The 25,300-nt window shown below is 42.7% G+C and overlaps 1 protein-coding gene and 1 long non-coding RNA gene across 2 annotated transcripts in view; one reads left to right on the plus strand and one right to left on the minus strand.

The window, feature by feature from the left end:
• LOC139582881 (protein cornichon homolog 3-like) overlaps positions 1–24,963 on the plus strand; it is a 66,391-nt gene extending 41,428 nt beyond the window's left edge. Inside the window, exons 4-6 of the mRNA XM_071413301.1 lie at positions 11,618–11,730; positions 17,352–17,495; positions 20,593–24,963. Of these exons, the coding sequence (XP_071269402.1) occupies positions 11,618–11,730; positions 17,352–17,495; positions 20,593–20,620 (285 nt within the window). The 3' untranslated portion in view covers positions 20,621–24,963. The remainder of the gene's footprint in view (positions 1–11,617; positions 11,731–17,351; positions 17,496–20,592) is intronic.
• LOC139582882 (uncharacterized) lies at positions 1,771–2,225 on the minus strand. Its single transcript, XR_011676438.1, has 2 exons — positions 2,042–2,225; positions 1,771–1,939 (listed from the first exon to the last, which is right to left on the minus strand). It is a non-coding gene; the product is annotated as an uncharacterized lncRNA (long non-coding RNA).
• Positions 24,964–25,300: the final 337 nt, after the last annotated feature.

The following is a 25,300-nucleotide window of genomic DNA, read 5'->3' on the forward strand; positions in this document are numbered from 1 at the left end:
GCATTCAGCCAAATAGTCTAAAGGAGGAGGTCATGACTGCCCCCCCCCCCTCATATCTTTACCAGGTACAGGCAGGAACCAAGGATTGTTTATGACACCAAAGACAAGATGCACAAAATAAACTTTCCTTCGCATGTGTGACATATATTTTCCGGGTGATTTCTATATTGACTGGCTTTCATCAAGCTGCCCACTCAAGAAAAAGCTTCAAACGGTAACTAGTGCCTGCTACCTGGTTCAGGATATCAGGGTAGTTAATTCAGAAGAACAGAATAGCATACTCTGAGTTGTCCTTATGTTAGGTCCTGAACTGGCTATGCCATATGGCTGTGGGCTACACTAGTTCATTTAGTAGACAATATTTGCTTAGAATTCCATGGCATTATTTTATAGTATGAAGAATACAATTGAACAAAGCTAAACAAAATAGAGAGGATATTTTCTCCAAAGGATTTGAGGGAGTGCCACATGCATCTATTCTGTGTTGAGCGGTTAACAAAGAAATAGGAATTCCTATATGCTTAGAGTTATTAATGTAACATTAGTTGTTCTACAAACATTGGGCTATATCTTTTGATTTTGATTAATTAATACATTTATAAGGCTGCGTGATGCGACTAATGATGATTTTAAAAAAGTCGCTTGAAAGGCATGAGCGCTGCTTTATTTTTTGTGCAGGCTGTACACACTACATCAGTCACATTCACAATTTGACCAGCACTTGATAATGCCTAGAATTTCTCAGCAGCATCCCCTTTGTGTGGCCATAATGCACCCTAAAAAATTCCATGCCTTCTGCGGCCAGTGGCCATTGTGCCCTTCTCCCTGACTGCTGCGGCTCCATCATGTGAACTGGTCTTTCTCACAGGTTACAAGTGAAGACAGACACATTGGGGACGCAACTGCGCGCGTCCTTATTCAATTCCAAGGTGCATATTGAAGATATTGGAAAAACTGTCCACCGTTACTTTTCATCAGTCAACAAGATGAGTAAGCCTAATGAACAGCAAAAGCACTAGCCTATGTCAATCTACTATCCCCATAGTACATAAGTCGATCTAAAAAAAATAGTCAAAAAATAGTCTGGGACAGTTGTGGGATGCGATAGATCCCATATTAATACAACCACTAGCATCAAAATAATAATTTTATGCAATGTGGCTGATACAACAGATCAGAACATTTAGCTTAAAATGTTGATAAACTATTAGGCTATTTCTTCACATTATAAGTGCAGCAATGTGCACGTGGTAGTAGGCTATAAGCGTGAATGTTCCATTAATGGAAAATACCATTATCAAAGTGACTGCAAATGCAAATGCATTTATGCATGTAATGCTTTTATTATAAAGGTGAATTTTAATGGAAAAATGTTCTTCCCCAAACTTGAAACTCAAGCGCTTCTAGGCAGAGTTGCAAAGAAAAAGCCATATCTCAGACTGGCCAATAAAAATAAAAGATTAAGATGGGCAAAAGAACACAGACACTGGACAGAGATATGGCTTTTTCTTTGCAACTCTGCCTAGAAGGCCAGCATCCCGGAGACGCCTCTTCACTGTTGACGTTGAGACTGGTGTTTTGCGGGTACTATTAAATGAAGCTGCCAGTTGAGGACTTGTGAGGCGTCTATTTCTCAAACTTGACACTTGTCCTCTTGCTCAGTTGTGCACTGGGGCTTCCTACTCCTCTTTCTATTCTGGTTAGAGCCAGTTTCCGCTGTTGTCACGGTTCTCTAAAGTAGAACCCAGAAGCAGACCAGGACAAGGAGAGTAAGACGAAGGTGAGTATTTATTTACAAGTGTAAATGTAGTGATAGAAAAATCCAAGTAGCGGAGCGGGCAGCGGAGGTGAGTTGATGGAATTGAGTAAGCAGATCCAAGGAAGTAACTGAAGTCACCGACGACCAGGTAGGGATGGGATGAGTGTTCCGGGTGAATGACTGTAGACAGAAAAAACGGAGGTAAGTTCAAGGCAAGCAAGACGTACAAAACAACAAAACAAACTCTATCAAACTGGAGGCTGATACGCTGGCACGACATACTGTTCATGGCTAACGATCCGGCAGGGAATGGATGTCAGGTCAGAGCTTATGAAGTGGAGGGGTGATGATCAGGACCAGGTGTGCAGATAGCTGATGGGATACAGGTGCGGGTAATCAGAGATCTCCCAACTAGCTACGTCGCCCGGCAACCAGACAGGGTGCGTTCCAGGACACCGGAAAAACACTCCAGGAAAGAACACAGGCAAAAACAGACTCAGGAAGCGGGATTCGTGACAGCTGTTCTGTGAAGGGAGTAGTATACAGCGTTGTACGAGATCTTCAGTTTCTTGGCAATTTCTCGCATGGAATAGCCTTCATTTCTCAGAACAAGAATAGACTGACGAGTTTCAGAAGAAAGTCCTTTGTTTCTGGCCATTTTGAGCCTGTAATCAAACCCACAAATGCTGATGCTCCAGATTCTCAACTAGTCTAAAGAAGGCCAGTATTATTGCTTCTTTAATCAGAATAACAGTTTTCAGCTGTGCTAACATAATTGCAAAAGGGTTTTCTAATGTTCAATTAGCTTTTTAAAATGATAAACTTCGATTAGCTGACACAACGTGCCATTGGAACACAGGAGTGATGGTTGCTGATAATGGGCCTCTGTACGCCTATGTAGATATTCCATTAAAATCAGCCGTTTCCAGCTATAATAGTCATTTACAACATTAACAATGTCTACACTGTATTTCTGATCAAATTGATGTTATTTTAATGGACAAAAAATGTCATTTTCTTTCAAAAACAAGGACATTTCTAAGTGACCCCAAACTTTTTAACAGTAGTGTGCATTGTAATATTGTTGTATGGTGGTATCATACATTTTTGTATTGTAGATACAGTGGGGAGAACAAGTATTTGATACACTGCCGATTTTGCAGGTTTTCCTACTTACAAAGCATGTAGAGGTCTGTAATTTCTATCATGGGTACACTTCAACTATGAGAGACGGAATCTAAAACAAAAATCCAGAAAATCACATTGTATGATTTTTAAGTAATTAATTTGCATTTTATTGCATGACATAAGTATTTGATACATCAGAAAAGCAGATCTTAATATTTGGTACAGAAACCTTTGTTTGTTACAATTACAGAGATCATACGTTTCCTGTAGTTCTTGACCAGGTTTGCACACACTGCAGCAGGGATTTTGGCCCACTCCTCCATACAGATCTTCTCCAGATCCTTCAGGTTTCGGGGCTGTCGCTGGGCAATACGGACTTTCAGCTCCCTCCAAAGATTTTCTATTGGGTTCAGGTCTGGAGACTGGCTAGGCCACTCCAGGACCTTGAGATGCTTCTTACGGTGCCACTCCTTAGTTGCCCTGGCTGTGTGTTTCGGGTCGTTGTCATGCTGGAAGACCCAGCCACGACCCATCTTCAATGCTCTTACTGAGGGAAGGAGGTTGTTGGCCAAGATCTCGCGATACATGGCCCCATCCATCCTCCCCTCAATACGGTGCAGTCATCCTGTACCCTTTGCAGAAAAGCATCCCCAAAGAATGATGTTTCCACCTCCATGCTTCACGGTTGGGATGGTGTTCTTGGGGTTGTACTCATCCTTCTTCTTCCTCCAAACACGGCGAGTGGAGTTTAGACCAAAAAGCTCTATTTTTGTGTCATCAGACCACATGACCTTCTCCCATTCCTTCTCTGGATCATCCAGATGGTCATTGGCAAACTTCAGACGGGCCTGGACATGCGCTGGCTTGAGCAGGTGGACCTTGCGTGCGCTGCAGGATTTTAATCCATGACGGTGTAGTGTGTTACTAATGGTTTTCTTTGAGACTGTGGTCCCAGCTCTCTTCAGGTCATTGACCAGGTCCTGCCGTGTAGTTCTGGGCTGATAACTCACCTTCCTCATGATCATTGATGCCCCACGAGGTGAGATCTTGCATGGAGCCCCAGACCGAGGGTGATTGACCGTCATCTTGAACTTCTTCCATTTTCTAATAATTGCGCCAACAGTTGTTGCCTTCTCACCAAGCTGCTTGCCTATTGTCCTGTAGCCCATCCCAGCCTGTTGCATGTCTACAATTTTATCCCTGATGTCCTTATACAGCTCTCTGGTCTTGGCCATTGTGGAGAGGTTGGAGTCTGTTTGATTGAGTGTGTGGACAGGTGTCTTTTATACAGGTAACGAGTTCAAACAGGTGCAGTTAATACAGGTAATGAGTGGAGAACAGGAGGGCTTCTTAAAGAAAAACTAACAGGTCTGTGAGAGCCGGAATTCTTACTGGTTGGTAGGTGATCAAATACTTATGTCATGCAATAAAATGCAAATTAATTACTTAAAAATCATACAATGTGATTTTCTGGATTTTTGTTTTAGATTCCGTCTCTCACAGTTGAAGTGTACTTATGATAAAAATTACAGACCTCTACATGCTTTATAAGTAGGAAAACCTGCAAAATCGGCAGTGTATCAAATACTTGTTCTCCCCACTGTATGTAGTGGTGTAATAATGTTATATGATGTACTGTTTTATATTTTGTTTTATAAGTAACATAAGTGCCTTAATGGGTTTGGACCCAGGAAGAGTAGCTGCTGCCTTGGCAACAGCTAATGGGGATCCCTAATAAATACATATACAGTTCATCAGTGTTGTTACTCTCCCCTCGTTGTTACTGTAGGACTACAGTATCATGTAGCTTTGTTGCTCTGTGTGCCTCTGCCTTGCGACCAAACCCTTTCTCTTATATAGTCTCTCTGTTTTAGTCGTGGTTGATGTGATGACTACTACTCATGATTTATGTGTTCATAATGTATTTTGTGTTGTAGGTTAACCTTTCACGAGCCTCTACCCCGGGTCCGGGATCACCCCCCACCCCCCCCCCCACACACTGATTAGCATAGCTAGCATAGCTTCACAAGTAGATAGTAGCATCTAAATATCATTAAATCACAAGTCCAAGACACCAGATGAAAGATACAGATCTTGTGAATAACCCATCATTTCTGTTTTTTAAAATGTTTTACAGGGAAGACACAATATGTAAATCTATTAGCTAACCACGTTAGCAAAAGACACCACTTTTTTTACTCCACCAGTTTTTTACTCCATCAGTAGCTATCACAAATTCGGCCAAATAAAGATATAAATAGCCACTAACCAATAAAAAACCTCATCAGATGACAGTCTGATAACATATTTATGGTATAGGATAGGTTTTGTTAGAAAAAAGTGCATATTTCAGGTAGAAATCACAGTTTACAATTGCACCGACCATCACAACTCGACTAGAATTACTAAAGAGAGCAACGTGTATGACCAATTTACTCATCATAAAACATTTCATAAAAATAGACAAAGCATAGCAATGGAAAGACCCAGATCTTGTGATTTCAGACAATATTTCAGATTTTCTAAGCGTTTTACAGCGAAAACACAATAAATCGATAAGTTAGCATACCACATGTGCAAACGTTACCAGAGCATCGATTCAAGCCAAAGAGAGCTATAACGTAATCATCGCCAAAATATATTAATTTTTTCACTAACCTTCTCAGAATTCTTCCGATGACACTCCTGTAACATCATTTTACAACATACATATAGAGTTTGTTCGAAAATGTGCATATTTAGCCATACAAAACCGTGGTTATACAATGAAAATACTAGCAAATCAAGCCTCAAAATGTCGGACGTCATCTTTCAGAGTGATCTAGTTTAATCGAAAGCTAATCATATACTTGACTAAAAAATACAGGGTTGACAGGAATCGAAAGACAAATTAGTTCTTAATGCAACCGTTGATTTACATTTCTAAAATTATCCTTACTGTGCAATACAGGGTTCGCCAAGTGAAGCGATAACAAACAAAATGGCGGATTATGCGTTTAAAATATTTCGACAGAACAACGATTTATCATATTAAATATTTCTTACTATGAGGTGATTTTCCATCAGATTCTTGGGCAATGTATCCTTTCTTGGGTCTAATCTTCTTTTGGTCGATAGATGTCCTCTGTCCTTCGAAATGTCCACTAACATCGACCGAGACCCCAAAACGTGCCCAAAGCTTCAAAGTGCACGACAAAGAAATTCCTCAAAATCGCACTAAACGGATATAAATTGCTATAAAACGGTTCAAATTAACTACATTATGATGTTTTTAACAACTATAACGAGTAAAAACATGACCGGAGAAATATCACTGGCTAAACAACCATTTGGAAGGAGGCAAGTCCGATGTCCATCTTGCGTAAGACGCGCGAAGGGAAAGAACGGTACTTCCACGTTTTGTTGTTTTATAGTGGCTCTGATTGTGCAATCGACTCCATTCAAAGCGTGATGACGTACTGACACCCAGAGGAAGACGTAGGCAGTGTCGGTTTCTCCATAGCATTTACAGGCACCTTAAAACCGACCCCAGATCAGGGGTCAAAATTTCTGAAATCTGACTCCCTGTCAGGAAAAGTGCTGTAGAAGTAGTTCTGTACCACTCAGAGACAAAACTCCAACGGCTATAGAAACTAGAAAGTGTTTTCTATCCAATAATAACAATAATATGCATATTGTACGATCAAGAATTGAGCACGAGGCAGTTTAATTTGGAGACCAAAAAATGCTAATGCAGAACAGCACCCCCTATAGTTGCAAGAAGTTAAATTCCGTTATGCCTGGTACATTAGCATGGGAGCGGTTCATAATGTTTGTCCGCGTTCAGCAGGAGTTTAGCCAGCGACAGCGAGGGTAGGGACTTGATGGATGGGGGCTGAGAATTAGCGGGGGTAATGAAAAGGTTAACGTGATTATTTGTGTTTTAATGAGCGTGGCGGCGTGTCGTCTGTGTGTGTGTATATATAGTTCTGTTTGAGGAGCAGTTTCTCCATCTCCTGCTGTTGAAGAGCTCCTCATCTGTGCTCCAATATATTTGTATGTTATTAGGAAGTACAGTGGGGCAAAAAAGTATTTAGTCAGCCACCAATTATGCAAGTTCTCCCACTTAAAAAGATGAGAGAGGCCTGTAATTTTCATCATAGGTACACTTCAACTATGACAGACAAAATGAGGGGAAAAAATCCAGAAAATCACATTGTAGGATTTTTAATGAATTTATTTGCAAATTATGGTGGAAAATAAGTATTTGGTCACCTACAAACAAGCAAGATTTCTGGCTCTCACAGACCTGTAACTTCGTCTTTAAGAGGCTCCTCTGTCCTCCACTCGTTACCTGTATTAATGGCACCTGTTTGAACTTGTTATCAGTATAAAAGACACCTGTCCACAACCTCAAACAGTCACACTCCAAACTCCACTATGGCCAAGACCAAAGAGCTGTCAAAGGACACCAGAAACAAAATTGTAGACCTGCACCAGGCTGGGAAGACTGAATCTGCAATAGGTAAGCAGCTTGGTTTGAAGAAATCAACTGTGGGAGCAATTATTAGGAAATGGAAGACATACAAGACCACTGATAATCTCCCTCGATCTGGGGCTCCACGCAAGATCTCACCCCGTGGGGTCAAAATGATCACAAGAACGGTGAGCAAAAATCCCAGAACCACACGGGGGGACCTAGTGAATGACCTGCAGAGAGCTGGGACCAAAGTAACAAAGCCTACCATCAGTAACACACTACGCCGCCAGGGACTCAAATCCTGCAGTGCCAGTTGTGTCCCCCTGCTTAAGCCAGTACATGTCCAGGCCCGTCTGAAGTTTGCTAGAGAGCATTTGGATGATCCAGAAGAAGATTGGGAGAATGTCATATGGTCAGATGAAACCAAAATATAACTTTTTGGTAAAAACTCAACTTGTCGTGTTTGGAGGACAAAGAATGCTGAGTTGCATCCAAAGAACACCATACCTACTGTGAAGCATGGGGGTGGAAACATCATGCTTTGGGGCTGTTTTTCTGCAAAGGGACCAGGACGACTGATCCGTGTAAAGGAAAGAATGAATGGGGCCATGTATCGTGAGATTTCGAGTGAAAACCTCCTTCCATCAGCAAGGGCATTGAAGATGAAACGTGGCTGGGTCTTTCAGCATGACAATGATCCCAAACACACCGCCCGGGCAACGAAGGAGTGGCTTCGTAAGAAGCATTTCAAGGTCCTGGAGTGGCCTAGCCAGTCTCCAGATCTCAACCCCATAGAAAATCTTTGGAGGGAGTTGAAAGTCTGTGTTGCCCAGCAACAGCCCCAAAACATCACTGCTCTAGAGGAGATCTGCATGGAGGAATGGGCCAAAATACCAGCAACAGTGTGTGAAAACCTTGTGAAGACTTACAGAAAACGTTTGACCTCTGTCATTGCCAACAAAGGGTTTATAACAAAGTATTGAGATAAACTTTTGTTATTGACCAAATACTTATTTTCCACCATAATTTGCAAATAAATTAATAAAAAATCCTACAATGTGATTTTCTGGATTTTTTTTCCTCATTTTGTCTGTCATAGTTGAAGTGTACCTATGATGAAAATTACAGGCCTCTCTCATCTTTTTAAGTGGGAGAACTTGCACAATTGGTGGCTGACTAAATACTTTTTTGCCCCACTGTATGTAGTGCTGTGAAGAATCTAGTCAAGGTGTTTCAGACAGGGCTCCAGTTGTGCCTGTAGTGTGTTAAATATACATGAACTTCTGAAGGGCTTCGGGAATAGCATTAAGCATAGATACAGTTGAAGTCGGAAGTTTACATACACCTTAGCCAAATACATTTTAACTCAGTTTTTCACAGTACCTGACATTTAATCCTAGTAAGAATTCCCTGTCTTAGGTTAGTTAGGATCACCACTTTATTTTAAGAATGTGAATTGTCAGAATAATAGTAGAGAGAATGATTTATTTCAGCTTTTATTTCTTTCATCACATTCCCATTCCCAGAAGTTTACATACACTCAATTAGTATTTGGTAGCATTGCCTTTAAATTGTTTAACTTGGGTCAAACATTTTGGGTAGCCTTCCACAAGCTTCACCCATAAGATGGGTGAATTTTGCCCATTCCTCCTGACAGAGCTGGTGTAACTGAGTCAGGTTTGTAGGCCTCCTTGTTCGCACACAATTTTTCAGTTCTGCCCACAAATTTTCCATAGGATTGAGGTCAGGGCTTTGTGATGGCCACTCCAATACCTTGACGTTGTTGTCCTTAAGCCACTTTGGATGTATGCTTGGGGTCATTGTCCATTTGGAAGACCCATTTGCGACCCAGCTTTAACTTCCTGACTGATGTCTTGAGATGTTGCTTCAATATATCCACATAATTTTCCTACCTCATGATACCATCTATTTTGTGAAGTGCACCAGTCCCTCCTGCAGCAAAGCACCCCCACAACATGATGCTGCCACCCCCGTGCTTCACGGTTGGGATGGTGTTCTTCGGCTTGCAAGCATCCCCTTTTTCCTCCAAACGTAACGATGATCATTATGGCCAAAAAAGTTCTATTTTTGTTTCATCAGACCAGAGGACATTTCTCCAAAAAGTACGATCTTCGTCTCCATGTGCAGTTGCAAACTGTAGTCTGGCTTTTTTATGGCGGTTTTGGAGCAATTCCTTGCTGAGCGGCCTTTCAGGTTATGTCAATATAGGACTAATTTTACTGTGGATATAGATACTTTTGTACCCGTTTCCTCCAGCATCTTCACAAGGTCCTTTGCTGTTGTTCTGGGATTGATTTCCACTTTTTGCACCAAAGTACATTAATCTCTTGGAGACAGATCGTGTCTTCTTCCTGAGCGGTATGACGGCTGCGTGGTCCCATGGTGTTTATACTTGCGTACTATTGTTTGTACAGATGAACGTGATACCTTCAGGCGTTTGGAAATTGCTCCCAAGGATGAACCAGACTTGTGGAGGTCTACAATTTTTTTCTGAGGTCTTGGCTGATTTCTTTTGATTTTCCCGTGATGTCAAGCAAAGAGGCACTGAGTTTGAAGGTAGGCCTTGAAATACATCAACAGGTACACCTCCAATTGACTCAAATTATGTAAATTATTCTATCAGAAGCTTCTAAAACCATGAAATCATTTTCTGGAATTTTCCAAGCTGTTTAAAGGCACAGTCAACTTAGTGTATGTACACTTCTGACCCACTGGAATTGTGATTTATAAGTAAAATAATCTGTATGTAAACAATTGTTGAAAAAATTCCTTGTGTCATGCACAAAATAGATATCCTAACCAACTTGCCAAAACTGTAGTTTGTTAACAAGAAATTTGTGGAGTGGTTGAAAAACAAGTTTTAATGACTTTAACCTTAGTGTATGTAAACTTCCGACTTCAACTGTAGTTTAACTTGGCCTCTCCTTCTGCTTCTCTGAAGCTTTTTTCTTTATGAATGGTTACATATTTTAGAGTTTTTAACAGCTTACATCTGTGCTGCTAAGTAGCACAAATCCTGGTATTGTTGAGCTGCTTTTTGTGGTAACTTTTGTCCCACCGCCTCAGCCTAGGATGAAACCTTCTGTATGAGTCAAACATAATAACCTAAAAACCCTTTCTGTGGGTTCACACAGACAGAGAGCAGGAAACAGGACATACACCGTGAGCATTCAGGACTCAAGACATCGTTTTATCAGCTCTGGGGTGGCCATCGCATTGCATTTCAGGTTGAATGCACACATGAATACTACCACTAATCGTGTTGTATTAACATATGGATATTGTAAGTCTTCCACCATTATGGGCCAATATATTCAATGGGATATTTTTATGACTAGCGCATATGATTCATGTCATAATCATACCCACAAAGTTCTTTACATCTCTTCAGAGCAGACGCAATCTAAACCACAGCTTTCATTTTTGACTTGCAACTTTCTTTGGGAAGGCTCCGAGCTGCTTCCAAAATCTTAATTTCACACAGCGTTAATTTCACCACATGAAAGATGAGGCTTGGCGCTGGCTCTTTGGGGAGCGAGATGCTGTATGTGGTGCAGCTAGCGCTAATGACTACTCTGTAATATCGGTGCTCACTCTTTGCCAGACTCTAACCATGTTTGGAGCTCTGCTCTAATGACTATCTGCTGCTGTTGGATTCATTAATGTGACTGATGGAGGTTTGCCATCTTGTGTTTAACCACACTCACTAATCTTCGCTGCTATCTAAAATACAACATTTGGTCTTACTGAGCAATACATTCTGTAGCTTATGTTGAAGGTTTCAAAACCCTGATGATAAGGTTGCTGTGTCACATCTTGCCATTTTGATAACATTTGATAAAACCTAGGTACAGTAATGCTTAGACACATGACATGGCACAGTTAGTTTAGGATAATTGCCAATGTATTGACATAAGTCATTATCCATGCTAGCCAGTTGTTCCATGACATCATGAAGCCTTGCGTGTAATTGTCTCAAGCTATCTATGATTGCCGTAGAGATAGTGTCTTTCAACAGCTGTAGAAGCCTGGCTAGCACGCAAGGTTACCATAACGATGACCCCTTGTCTATAATGGATTATTATGTATGTTTAATGTCAAATGGTGATGAATAATCTGTGAATGAGAAGATGTAAAATGGCCTCTCTCAAGAGCATTTCTCTTTCGATCAACCCTCTTCTCCCTCCCTTTCTCTCGGGCTCCCCCTCTCTCTCTCTCCCTCCCTCACTCCCTCCTTCTCTCCCTGCCAGTTGGTGCTTCCAGAGTATTCTATCCATGGGCTGTTCTGTATCATGTTCCTGTGTGCCCAGGAGTGGCTGACAGTAGGCCTCAACATCCCCCTCCTCTTCTACAACACATGGAGGTAACTATCGAAGCTGGACCAGTCTACTTTGTCCTTCTCTCATTTGTAAGATATCATGAATTCAGTGTGGTGCCCAGAAGATAAGCACTGATATTGAAATATTCACGAGACATTCATAGACAAAGGCCAACATAAAACATTGACATAAATTTGACTGACAAAGTAGAGTTTAGTGGAGTCTGCAGTCATTGTAAATATGAAACAGATTGTTTTGTCTCTGCGCAACAAAGGGACAAACAGTCTTTCAATACCTTGCGTTTTTGTTAGAAATCCTTTGTAAAAATCTATAGAGCTTTTCAAAAGTTACCGCAATAAAGAAAAATATTGTATTTTTTTAATGAATTGAACACTTCAATAAGTTGAAATTGCAATTTGACAGACAGGCTGTACATGACTTTGGTTATGATTATCTGATATCACACCCTGAAAAAGAGTCACCTGTCACGGCTCCCTCCCATTAACACGTTATATTCTCTTTTCTTTTGGCTTGTTCTTGTTTCGTTATTTGATGTGAATCACTTGCAGAACTCTGTGATTGTTTTGCTCAGCCGGTTGAAGTTACGCAGCAGTGCTCTCTGACTCATTAATTGCAGACTGCCAGATGCCATGTGGCTACAGATGCTGTTCTCTCTGCACAGCTGAGAGGAGACAAGGAGAGATGGAGAGAGAGCCAGAAAGCAAGAGCAAGAGAGAGAGAAAGAAATAAAGAAAGAAAAGAGTGAACGAAAGAGAGGTGGAAATATGGGGGTGGGAGACACACAGCAGCTATAGATCTGTCCGTCCGCTTTCCTTCCCAGTGAGTACAGCTGATGCCTAAAGTCTTCAGCTCGTCCCCCTCCTCCTTTATCAGCCCCCACATGCAGCAGGGGCTCAGTGACACACAGCCACATCAACAGGAGAGATTTTTAGATTTAGGTTTAGCAGCAGCAACACAGTGGAACGGAGCATGACTACCTGTGTAAAGCAGACACATACTGTTTATTATTTTTATTTTTTTCACCTTTATTTAACCAGGTAGGCCAGTTGAGAACAAGTTCTCATTTACAACTGCGACCTGGCCAAGATAAAGCAATGCAGTGCGACACAAACAACAACACAGAGTACAAACATACAGTCAATAACACAATATACAAGTCTATATACAGTGTGTGCAAATAAGGTAAGATTAGGGAGGTAAGGCAATAAATAGGCCATAGTGGCGAAATAATTACAATTTAGCAGTTAAACACTGGAGTGATAGATGTGCAAAGGAGAAAAAAATATATATATATAACAATATGGGGATGAGATAGTTGGGTGGGCTATTTACAGATGGGTAATGTACAGGTGCAATGATCTGTAAGCTGCTCTGACAGCTGTTGCTTAAAGTTAGTGAGGGAGATATGAGTCTCCAGCTTCAGTGTTTTTGTTCCAGTCATTGGCAGCAGAGAACTGGAAGGAAAGGCGGCTGTCACGATCGTCTTCGGGTGAAAGAGAGGACCAAGGCGCAGCGTGATATAAATACATAGTTGTATTTATTTAAGAAAGACGAAGAACACTAACACAAACTAAACAAAACAACAAACCGACGATCGTGAAGCTATACAAAACAAATAAGTGCAGACACTGGCAACTAACGTCAAAACAGACAATTACCCACAACCTACCTAATGACTATGGCTGCCTAAATATGGCTCTCAATTAGAGACAACGATAGACAGCTGTCTCTAATTGAGAACCAATCTAGGCAACCATAGACTTACATAAACACCTACACTTGAACACAACCCCATGAACTCTACAAAAAAAACCTAGACAATACAAACACCCTAAACGAGACAAACACACACAAACATCCCCCATGTCACACCCTGACCTAACTAAAATAATACAGAAAACAAAGATAACTAAGGCCAGGGCGTGACAGTACCCCCCCCCCCCCCAAAGGTGCGGACTCCGGCCGCAAAACCTGACACAGAAGGGGAGGGTCCGGGTGGGCCTTCCTACGGCGGTGGCTCGGGTGTGGGACGTGGACCCCACTCCACCATAGTCAATACCCGCTTAGGTGGCCTCCCAGGAACGAGGACCCTTGCAGCGAGTCCCGGACTGAAGATCATCGTAGAGGGCGCCACTGGACGGAGGGGCAGCTCCGGACTGGGGGGCAGCTCCGGACTGGGGGGCAGATCCGGACTGAGGGGCAGCTCCGGACTGGAGGGCAGCTCCGGACTGGAGGGCAGCTCATGACTGGAGGGCAGCTCATGACTGGAGGGCAGCTCATGACTGGCGGGCGGCTCTGCCGGCTCCTGACTGGCGGGCGGCTCTGACGGCTCGGGACAAACGGACGGCTCTGACGGCTCGGGACAGACGGACGGCTCTGACGGCTCGGGACAGACGGACGGCTCAGATGGCGCTGGGTAGGCAGACGGCTCAGATGGCGCTGGGCAGGCAGACGGCTCAGATGGCGCTGGACAGGCAGGCAGCTCAGATGGCGCTGGGCAGGTAGGCAGCTCAGATGGCTCTGGGCAGGCAGGCAGCTCAGATGGCTCTGGGCAGGCAGGCAGCGCAGACGGCGCTGGGCAGATGGCAGACTCAGACGGCGCTGGGTAGACGGGCAGCGCAGGCGGCGCTGGGCAGACGGGAGACTCTGGCCGGCTGAGGCGCACAGTAGGCCTGGTGCGTGGTACCGGAACTGGTGGTACCGGGCTAAGGACACGCACCTCAAAGCGAGTGCGTGGAGGAGGAACAGGGCTCTGGAGACGCACTGGAAGCCTGGTGCGTGGTGTTGGCACTGGTGGTACTGGACTGGGAACACGCACCACTGGGCGAGTGCGAGGGGCTGCCACAGGAGAGCTGGTGCGTTGAGCTGGCGCAGGACGTGCAAGGCTAGGGATGTGCACAGGAGGCCTGGTGCGTGGTACTGGCACAATCTTCACCAGACGGCTAGCACGCACCTCAGGACGAGTATGGAGAGCTAACTCAGGTGACATCAAGTCCCCGACTCGCTCCGTCGGGCGGATGTCGTGCCTCAAGCACCAACACAGCACCTCCCTCATAACTCTCTCCCCCAATTTCCCCATTAGCTCCTTCACAGTCTCTAGAGACAAACACACACAAACATCCCCCATGTCACACCCTGACCTAACTAAAATAATAAAGAAAACAAAGATAACTAAGGCCAGGGCGTGACAGCGGCCAAAGTAGGAATTGGCTTTGGGGATGACCAGTGAAATATACCTGCTGGAGCGCGTGCTATGGGTGGGTGATGCTATGGTGACCAGTGAGCTGAGATAAGGCGGGGCTTTACCTAGCAAATACTTATAGATGACCTGGTGCCAGTGGGTTTGGCGACGAATATGAAGCGAGGCCCAGCCAACGAGAGCATACAGGCCGCAGTGGTGGGTAGTATTTGGGGCTTTGGTGACAAAACGGATGGCACTGTGATAGACTGTATCCAATTTGCTGAGTAGAGTGTTGGAGGCTATTTTGCAAATGACATCGCCGAAGTCAAGGATCGGTAGGATAGTCAGTTTTACGAGGGTATGTTTGGCAGCATGAGTGAAGGATGCTTTGTTGCGAAATAGGCAGCCAATTCTAGATTTAATTTTGGATTGGAGATGCTTAATGTGAGTCTGGAAGGAGAGTTTACAGTCTAACCAGGCACCTAGGTATTTGTACTTGTCCACATATTCTAAGTCAGAACCGTCCAGAGTAGTGATGCTGGACGGGCGGGCAGGTGCGGGCAGCGATCGGTTGAAGAGCATGCATTTAGTTTTACTTGCATTTAGGAGCAGTTGGAGGCCACGGAAGGAGAGTTGTATGGCATTGAAGCTCATCTGGAGGTTAGTTAACACAGTGTCCAAAGAAGGGCCAGAAGTATACAAAATGGTGTCGTCTGCGTAGAGGTGGATCAGATAATCACCAGCAGCAAGAGCGACATCATTGATGTATACAGAGAAAAGAGTCAGCCCGAGAATTGAAGCCTATGGCACACCCATAGAGACTGCCAGAGGTCCGGACAACAAGCCCTCCGATTTGACACACTGAACTCTGTCTGAGAAGTAGTTGGTGAACCAGACGAGGCAGTCATTTGAGAAACCAGTCTGCCGATAAGAATGCGGTGATTGACAGAGTCGAAAACCTTGGCCAGGTCGATGAATACGGCTGCACAGTATTGTCTTTTATCGATGGCGGTTATGATATCATTTAGGACCTTGAGCATGGCTGAGGTGCACCCATGACCAGCTCGGAAACCAGATTGAATAGCGGAGAAAGTATGGTGGGATTCGAAATGGTCGGTGATCTGTTCGTTCACTTGGCTTTCGAAGACCTTAGAAAGGCAGGGTAGGATAGATATAGGTCTGTAGCAGTTTGGGTCTAGAGTGTCTCCTCCTTTGAAGAGGGGGATAACCGCGGCAGCTTTCCAATCTTTGGGGATCTCAGACGATACGAAAGAGTGGTTGAACAGGCTTGTAATAGGGGTTGCAACAATTGCGGCGGATAATTTCTAGCCCAGGTGATTTGTAGGGGTCCAGATTTTGCAGCTCTTTCAGAACATCAGCTATCTGGATTTGGGTACTGTACATGCAGATGAAAAGCGGTGGCTACATTTCTGTGAAAAATGTCTCAGTTTAAGGCCAATTCCATATAGCCTCATCATAAGAGGACCATTACGCTTTCCCAAAAGTGTGGTTGGCTTCCAATGCCTCCAAAATGTGCCAGCGAACCTAATGCCTGTGGCTCTTAGTGCCCAGCAGAGCACCTCACTAGTCAGACTGAGCTGGTCCACCCCCCACCCCCCCCAAACCCCCAGTGCAGCCATCTCCAGTCTCTGCTATCTGGAGGGTAATGCAGCTGGGTCCACTGGAAGAGCACTGATACAGTAGAAGGGATCCCTCTGTCTCTCTGTGTTGAGACTGAACTCACCCTGGTAGCAGACACAGACATAGACAGCTGCCCCCCTGTCCCCACTATGCCCCCACCATTTCCCCTTCACCGTCTCTCTCTATCAACCTCCACCTGGGTCCCTCTCTCTGTGCCTGTACCTCTCTCTTATTCAGGTAGTGTGAGAGGTAGTGGAGCTGAGGTTACAGACAGCCCCCCCCCCCCCCCCCCAATGGGAGAGGTACAGATGTGTTAATGGAATGGGCAGAATGGTTGTGATTCTGGATTATTACCAGGTACATTAAGCTGACTGAAAACACATTCTCACGCACATTCTTAAATGAGAATGTGGGTGAGAATGTGTTTTCAGTCAGCTTACTGTAGCAATCTTGTTCCACATGAATTTAAAAAAAAACTGTCATCATTTATTTAAGTCTGTCTATAGTACAAATGACTTATAAACCATTATTGAATAGTTTGTTACCCATTAGCAAACTATTGGTAAATCATTATAAACCATGTGTTCATGTATCTATTAACATAAGTAAATACATGGACCTATGTTCATAAACCATGCATTACAACTACTACTACTACCTGTAGTCATGCACAACTTAATCATACTAATCATGAACAGTCAGATGTTTCATGTAAAGAGGGTGTCCCCCCTACTCATCCTCCATCTCTCCATTCTTCCTTTCATCTTCCCTTCCGTCTCTACGGGTCAACTACCCCTCGTGTGTCGTGTCCCTATTCGGTAGGTACTTCCACAGCCCCACAGACACTAAGGAGCTCCTCTACGACCCAGCCTCGGTCATGAACGGAGACACGCTCAAGTTCTGCCAAAAAGAGGCCTGGTGCAAGATGTCCTTCTTCGTCCTCTCCTTCTTCTACTATCTCTACTGGTGAGTGACGAATGCACTTTCCACTGTGTTTTTTGGTCCGGTGTTAAGATGCAGACAACGATCATCTTTCACCTCAAAGTGACTAACTACAGTATAGTTGTTACTTCTTTTCAGGGCTGTTTCATGCTTTTCAGACATGTATATGTATACATGCTGTATTGGCTGTTTAAAGATTAAAGATCCCAAGTGTAGATTTCTACTGTGCCTAAACCAGCATCTGAATTCACAAGGACATTATGCCCTTTCAGTATGCCATGCAGCCAGCAGTGAACCTCTTAGATACCTGTTCTTTTTCACTGTGTCAGTTGTTGTTGATGTTTACATAGCCATGCACTACATTACATAGTATATCCTCCAGTCACATTGGATTGGCCCTGCAGCCCTAAGGGCCGCGGTAAATTGTCTTTTCAGTTTAGCCAATTCAGGTTATGGTTGGGACATTTTCAATTCCTGTACTAAAACGTTTTAAACGATCACTTATATTGACTAAATCTAAATGGAATTGACCCTACAGCCCCTGGTAGTAGTAACATCTCACCAGAGGCACAGTGAATTTGTAATTGACCAGTCGGAAGTGGTGAATGTGGTCATTTGACTCTCTTCCCCTCGGCTGTAGCGTGTACTGGACCTGACCTGCCATTTGGTGCTCCGCTGGCCTTCACCTAGTGAGTCTCTCTTCAGTGGGTTTGTCACCTTGTGATTCTGACCCCCTCACTGACCCACTGACCCCTGCACACACTCTTTCTCCCCCCTCAGCGATACTGTAGCACTGATGCACAACCTTGCCTGGAGAATGGGCCTCCTGAGGGAGATCATCTTTAACCCCTAACCTCTGACCTACATTACTCCCGCCCCCCTGACCTACTGGTGTTTGTCACAGGGGAGGCGGTCACTCTAGTGGAGTCCAGTATGGAATATAACATAGCAATATAATAAAATGGAGTCCTCCATTGTTTAACATTGATGAGATGTGTGATTTTTGCTAATGTTTAATCACTGCTAGGGATGTTATGTTACGTTACTGTATATGAATGCTTCCCTCTTTGTCTACTACTGTAATACTGCTCCAAAGCCTACCCACTCTCACTCACATCTCCACTTGTCTTTGGCATGATCTCTAAACCTTTCCTTACATACATACACACTTACAAACAAATACAGAGGCACACTCACTCACACACACACACACACACACACACACACACACACACACACACACACACACACACACACACACACACACACACACACACACACACACACACACACACACACACACACACACACACACACACACACACACACACACACACACACACACACTGCCTGAAACTATCGAGCATCAGCTGCATAATGCTCTCCCACTCACAGATTGATGGGAAAACTAAGATTGACTCTGGAGGCATAACCCTCTCAATTACAATGGCCAGGTTTGCCTCGGCCCAACATCCGTTTAAATATATTGGAACAAGAAATGACTATGTGGCTTTGATAAGGAAGCCGAGCTCAATATACAAGTGTATTAGCTCAGTGAGGAATATGCTGTATTCGCCTGTGGAAGCCAAACTACTGGGTGAATTAAACAACCTCAATGACATTCAGACAGATGACAAGCTGACAGCAAGGACATATGTAGCATGTCTGTCCCTTCTACCATGATGAACAGTCTGGAGATGAAATGGGATCTAATTCACATCTCATACTGTAATATAATATCTAAGGCAATGGTATATTAGTGCAGTTATAGTAACTATTGACAACATTCCAAGTACAGGGCTTGTTACACTGAAGGTGTTTAACAGCAAGTGGGAGATCCAATAGCTAGAGAGTGTCTGTTCCACACATCTCCTCAGCTGTTGTTCAGCTTGCTGTCTCACTGTTTGGACACTAGGTTTGGTCTTCATCAAATGACCAGGGGACTAAACCAGTCTTCACCTAACAGCTGAGTAATAATGGAGGTGTGTGTACAGTAGATTAGGAACAGTGATCCTGTGATGAGCTACAATAAGTAGATGCCGTGGTGAGAAGAAGTAGCTTTGGGCTAAGGCTACTAATTCATCTAGCTACAGCTCTGAGGGGTGATTGGCTGTTAGAGAGACATCATCTGCCTAATCTGCCTCTGGTTCTCCTAACACTGGGTGTAAGACACCTCCAGGCCACCATACTTATTGTGCCTCCATTACATTAGGAAACAAGGATATTGATAACCCAGACTGACAAGAGAGCTCAGGCTTCACCGCAGCAGGGATTAGTGCCCGCACATGCCAGAAGATAGCAGGATTCATGCAAATGTCTCCATTTTGGAGTAGCTAGGTGATCATGCTTAGTTTAAGCACTAAATGTGCTGTTGTAGTAGAGTTAGCTAGGAGGCTATCTTATTTTCAAAGATGTTTATTCGTTTAGCTGATGCTAAGAACAAATGTTAAGTGTTGGCATCTTGGAAACCTACGCTTGTCTGACCAGTTCACAACATGTTGTTATGCTAACATGAATCATGGTTTGTAAAGAACAAAACTGTCCTCGTTTGAATAAACCATCAGATTGTATATTTCATTAGCAGTGTTGTGTGTGCTAGGACATACAGTAGCCCTACCTCTTATTTCGAGCCCAGTTCTTCAAATAAATATTTCATATTTAAGTTTTGATTTATCGATAAGATTACTCAAGCAGAACTTTACCGCAGCCTGACATATATTTCTTGCTTATTTAGTTGCTTGTGTTTTAAATAGGCAAAATGTTTATCCTTTCTAGTTGAAAAGCCCATATGCACAACATTAAAGGGCTATTTTAATTGCAACTTCAAATAAACAAACACAAACAAAGTCTCAGTGAATCTGGCAGCCACCCAGGCACCCAGCCAGAACACATCAACCACTACTAAACCAAGCATGGATTTATCAGACGTTTATTAAACACTTTAACACAATGCTTGAATGCTCCTTTCTTGAATGCGTATTATTTCCAGTGGACCAGTTTATAATCAAATAGTTTTTGTCAATGTTGTTTGTAACTGTTGTTGGTTTTACTGTTTGGTCCAATCATGTAGTCTCAGTCATTGATTTGGATTCTTGTGTTTTTTCCCTCACTTGTCTTCCAGTATGGTCTACTCCTTGGTCACCTCATAACAGCAGAACTCTCTGTATTTGAGCCACCCTCCGGATATCAGAGACTGATTTCTGGAATATGAGTTAGCTAGCGCAAACAACAACTTTGGAGCAAAAAAGAGCACTTTGTGTCACAGCTTTTCTGTTTCATGAGAAGAAGGACCGTTGTTGAGTCTGGGCTGTGCTGGTCTGGAGGAAAAGGACGGGTTTCAGCACCAGTCCCCATCGTCTCCTCATGTAACGAGACCTTACTGTTTACAGTACTCTGTAGGTCAACAGCCCATGATGAGTCACAGCGACCACCATATCTACTTTTGTCTGTCACTGCCTGGCCAATGTTTGTACTCACAGCCTGTCCTGGAGAAGTACAGTAGCATCACCACTACCATAGTAGGACACAGTAGTGTTTTTTTTCTTTTTTAGGGGGTGGATCAGCTTTAATATTGCAGATAGATTGTGGCTTCAATCAATGTAATTGTCTGCGTCATTTCCAATCCCTCATATATTTTGGGGGGGTTAATATGTATTTTTGGGGGGGTTAATATTTATACAGTTCCAGTCAAAAGTCGGGACACACCTACTCATTCAAGGGTTTTTCTTTATTTTTACAATGTTCCACATTGTAGAATAATAGTGAAGACATCAAAACTATGAAATAACACATATGGAATCATGTACTAACCAAAAAAGTGTTCATCAAAGTAGCTACCCTTTGCCTTGATGACAGATTTGCACACTCTTGATATTTTCTCAACCAGCTTTATGAGGTAGTCACCTGAAATGCATTTAAATTAACAGTTGTGCCTTGTTAAAAATCATTTGTGGAATTTCTTTCCTTCTTAATGCATTTGAGACAATCAATTGTGTTGTGACAAGGTAGGGGTGGTATACAGAAGATAGCCCTATTTGGTAAAAGACCAAGTCCATATTATAGCAAGAACAGCTAAAATAAGCAAAGTGAAACGACAGTCCATCATTACTAAGGTCAGTCAATATGGAACATTTCAAGAACTTTGAAAGTTTCTTCAAGTGCAGTCGCAAAAACCATCAAGAGCTATGATGAAACTGGTTCTCATGAAGACCACAACAGGAAAGTTAGACCCAGAGTTACCTCTGCTGCAGAGGATAAGTTCATTAGAGTTACCAGCCTCAGATTGCAGCCCAAATAAATACTTCACAGAGTTCAAGTAACAGACACATCTCAACATCAACTGTTCAGAGGAGACTGCGTGAATTAGGCCTTCATGATTGAATTGCTGCAAAGAAACCACTACTAAAGGACACCAATAAGAAAAGAGACTTACTTGGGCCAAGAAACATGAGCACTGGACATTAAACCGGTGGAAATCTGTCCTTTGGTCTGATGAGACCAAATCTGAGATTTTTGGTTCCAACCGCCGTGTCTTTGAGAGACGCGAAGTAGGTGAATGGATGATCTCCGCATGTGTGGTTCCCACCGTGAAGCATGGAGGAGGAGGTGTGATGGTGTATGGGTGCTTTGCTGGTGACACCTAGTATCAGGTAAACAAATAAACATGAGTTGTTTAGAATTCAAGGCACACATAACCAGCATGGCTACAATAGCATTCTGCAGCGATACACCACCCCATCTGGTTTGCTCTTAGTGGGACTATTATTTGCTTTTCAACAGGACAATGATCCAACACACCTTCAGGCTGTGTAAGGTCCTATTTGACCAAGAAGAAGAGTGATGGAGTGCTGCATCAGATGACCTGGGTTCCACAATCACCCAACCTCAACCCAATTGAGATGGTTTCGGATGAGTTGGACCACAGAGTGAAGAAAAAGCAGCCAACAGGTGCTCAGCATATGTGGGAACTTCTTCAAGAAAGCATTCCAGGTGAAGCTGGTTGAGAGAATGCCAAGAGTGTGCAAAGCTGTCATCAAGGCAAAGGGTGGCAACTTTGAAGAATCTAAAATAGAAAATATATTTTGATTTGTTTAAAACTTTTATGGTTACTACATGATTCCATGTGTGTTATTTCATAGTTTTGATGTCTTCACTATTATTCTACAATGTAGAAAATAGTAAAAATATTCATTAGATAGTACCGGCAAAACACCAGACTTAACGTCAACAGTGAAGAGGCGACTCCGAGATGCTGGCCTTCTAGGCAGAGTTGCAAAGAAAAAGCCATATCTCTGTCCAGTGTCTGTGTTCCTTTGCCCATTGTAATCTTTTATTTTTATTGGCCAGTCTGAGATATGGCTTTTTCTTTGCAGCAACACTGTTGATGTTGAGACTGATGTTTTGCGGGTACTATTTAACGAAGCTGCGAGTTGAGGACTTGTGAGGTGTCTGTTTCTCAAACTACACACTCTAATGTACTTGTCCTCTTGCTCAGTTGTGCACCGGGGCCTCCCACTCCTCTTTCTATTCTGGTTAGAGCCAGTTTGCACAGGTCTGTAAAGGGAGTAGTACACAGCATTGTACAAGATCTTCAGTTTCTTGGCAATTTCTCGCATGGAATAGCCTTAATTTCTTAGAACAAGAATAGACTGACGAGTTTCAGAAGAAAGTTCTTTGTTTCTGGCCATTTTGAGCCTGTAATCGAACCCACAAATGCTGATGCTCCAGATACTCAACTAGTCTAAAGAAGGCCAGTTTTATTGCTTCTTTAATCAGGACAACAGTTTTCAGCTGTGCTAACATAATTGCAAAAGGGTTTTCTAATGATCAATTACCCTTTTAAAATGATAAACTTGGATTAGCTAACACAACGTGCCATTGGAACACAGGAGTAATGGTTGCTGATAATGGGCCTCTGTACGCCTATGTAGATATTCCATAAAAAAATAAACAATGTCTACACTGTATTTCTGATCAATTTGATGTTATTTTAATGTTCAAAAAATTTGCTTTTCTTTCAAAAACAAAGACATTTCTAAGTGACCCCAAACCTTTGAACAGTAATGCATATATTGTTTTATTTATGTTCCTTTATTATTTCCCCCTCACCCTACTACCCCTCCCCTAATTGGAGTAAACTAATGGACAACAACACTTCTACTTCCAGCTTATACATACTATATACATTTTACAGAAACAGTATATTTTACAAGAGTTATATTTTGTTTGTTTTAAGTCCCATCCTTCAGCAACCTCAACCCCTCCCACCTATCTCTGAAGACCATCCAGTTTTGATTTCTATTTGCCATATATTTTCAACTGTGCTGTGATGTTTCACAAATGTCCTGAACCTATACAATCTTTTACAGACACTGTATATTTTATATTATTTTGCACAGTTTGCCTCCGACACAGCACAGTTGTACACAGCACAGTCGTGGTTGTCAGTGGGACAAACAGGTCTTCTTCTTCACCCATCTGCCCTTAGAGTCTCACTGACAGTAGCTATTTCTTTACTGGTGGGAAGGGGAGATGACACATCCTGTACAGAGACAAGGTGAACATTCTGTACAGGGACAGGGAAACCAGGTCAGCCAATGTTGCATTTTTGCCTGCCGCATTACACTACATGGCCTGTGTGTTGATATACAACATTACATTACTATGTGAATGGCTTTTGTGATGTGTGTGTGTGTGTGTATTTTGTGTATTCTTAAAAAAAGCAATTCAGAATGAAATATGGTTGACAAAGCATTATATACAAATGGAATATTGTGGGATTCTCTGTAGTTATAGTGAAGCTATTTGGTGGAGGGATTAAATCTTTTTTGGGGAGAACTAGAAAAGCAATTCTTTGTATTTAATTTTTTGTACAATATTTAGAATGTTTCGTTATGTTTAAATACTCTGTGGTCTACCCAAATGGGTCAAGGTCTTCCGGTATATAAAGATTTAATAAACCCTATTTTAAATGGGGAAAAAATATGACTCTTTGCCACTATTTCCATAATGGACCAAATGTTGGACGTATTTACTTCATTTATTCATGGTAATTTAAATGTAATTGTTAACTGCTTCCCTTCATACTTTATCCAAAAAACATTTCATCATAAATATAAGTGAATTGCATATCTGCCTCCACTGCAAGATGTCTAGTATATAGGTTCTAACTGTGGTTCCACTGCCATTACGAGAAGCTACCAGATGCTGGCAATAACTAAACACTGTCTGAAAACAACTATGGACTTCAGAGCTTTTGGCAATGCTTTTTCATGGTATTGTCTGTCAGAAAATTCATGATACCCACGCTGTCAGTTAGCTGCATCGTTCGTATGTATCTTTGCTCAGAAGTATTTCATCAACCTTTACGCAAGGTTTAGAAAGGAATGCCCATCTTGTTATATTATGTAAGAGCACAGTCTTAACTCTGTATACGTCCATCCAGGATTCATTTAGATAATTGTTTATGAAATAAAGTATGACTATTTTAAAATTTATGTCTCTTTTTTTTCTCTCTTTTCCTGAAATGTATTTCCTGTCATGATGTAGGTTTTGAAATGGCTGGAGGACTATAACTGTCAAGGGGAGGAAATTATGTGGTCATCTAAAGAACTGAAGAAAGAATCTATTTCCCCAAAGATCTACACTGACTGTACAAAACATCAGGAACACCTGCTCTTTCCATGACAGACTGACATGGTCAATCCAGATGAAAGCTATGATGCCTTTTGATGTCACTTGTTAAATCCACTTCAATCAGTGTAGAAGGGGAGGAGACAGGTTAAGGAAGGATTTATAAGTCTTGAGGCAATTGAGACATGGATTCTGTA

The sequence above is a fragment of the Salvelinus alpinus genome, chromosome 8, assembly GCF_045679555.1.
Source record: "Salvelinus alpinus chromosome 8, SLU_Salpinus.1, whole genome shotgun sequence".
NCBI lineage: Eukaryota > Metazoa > Chordata > Actinopteri > Salmoniformes > Salmonidae > Salvelinus > Salvelinus alpinus.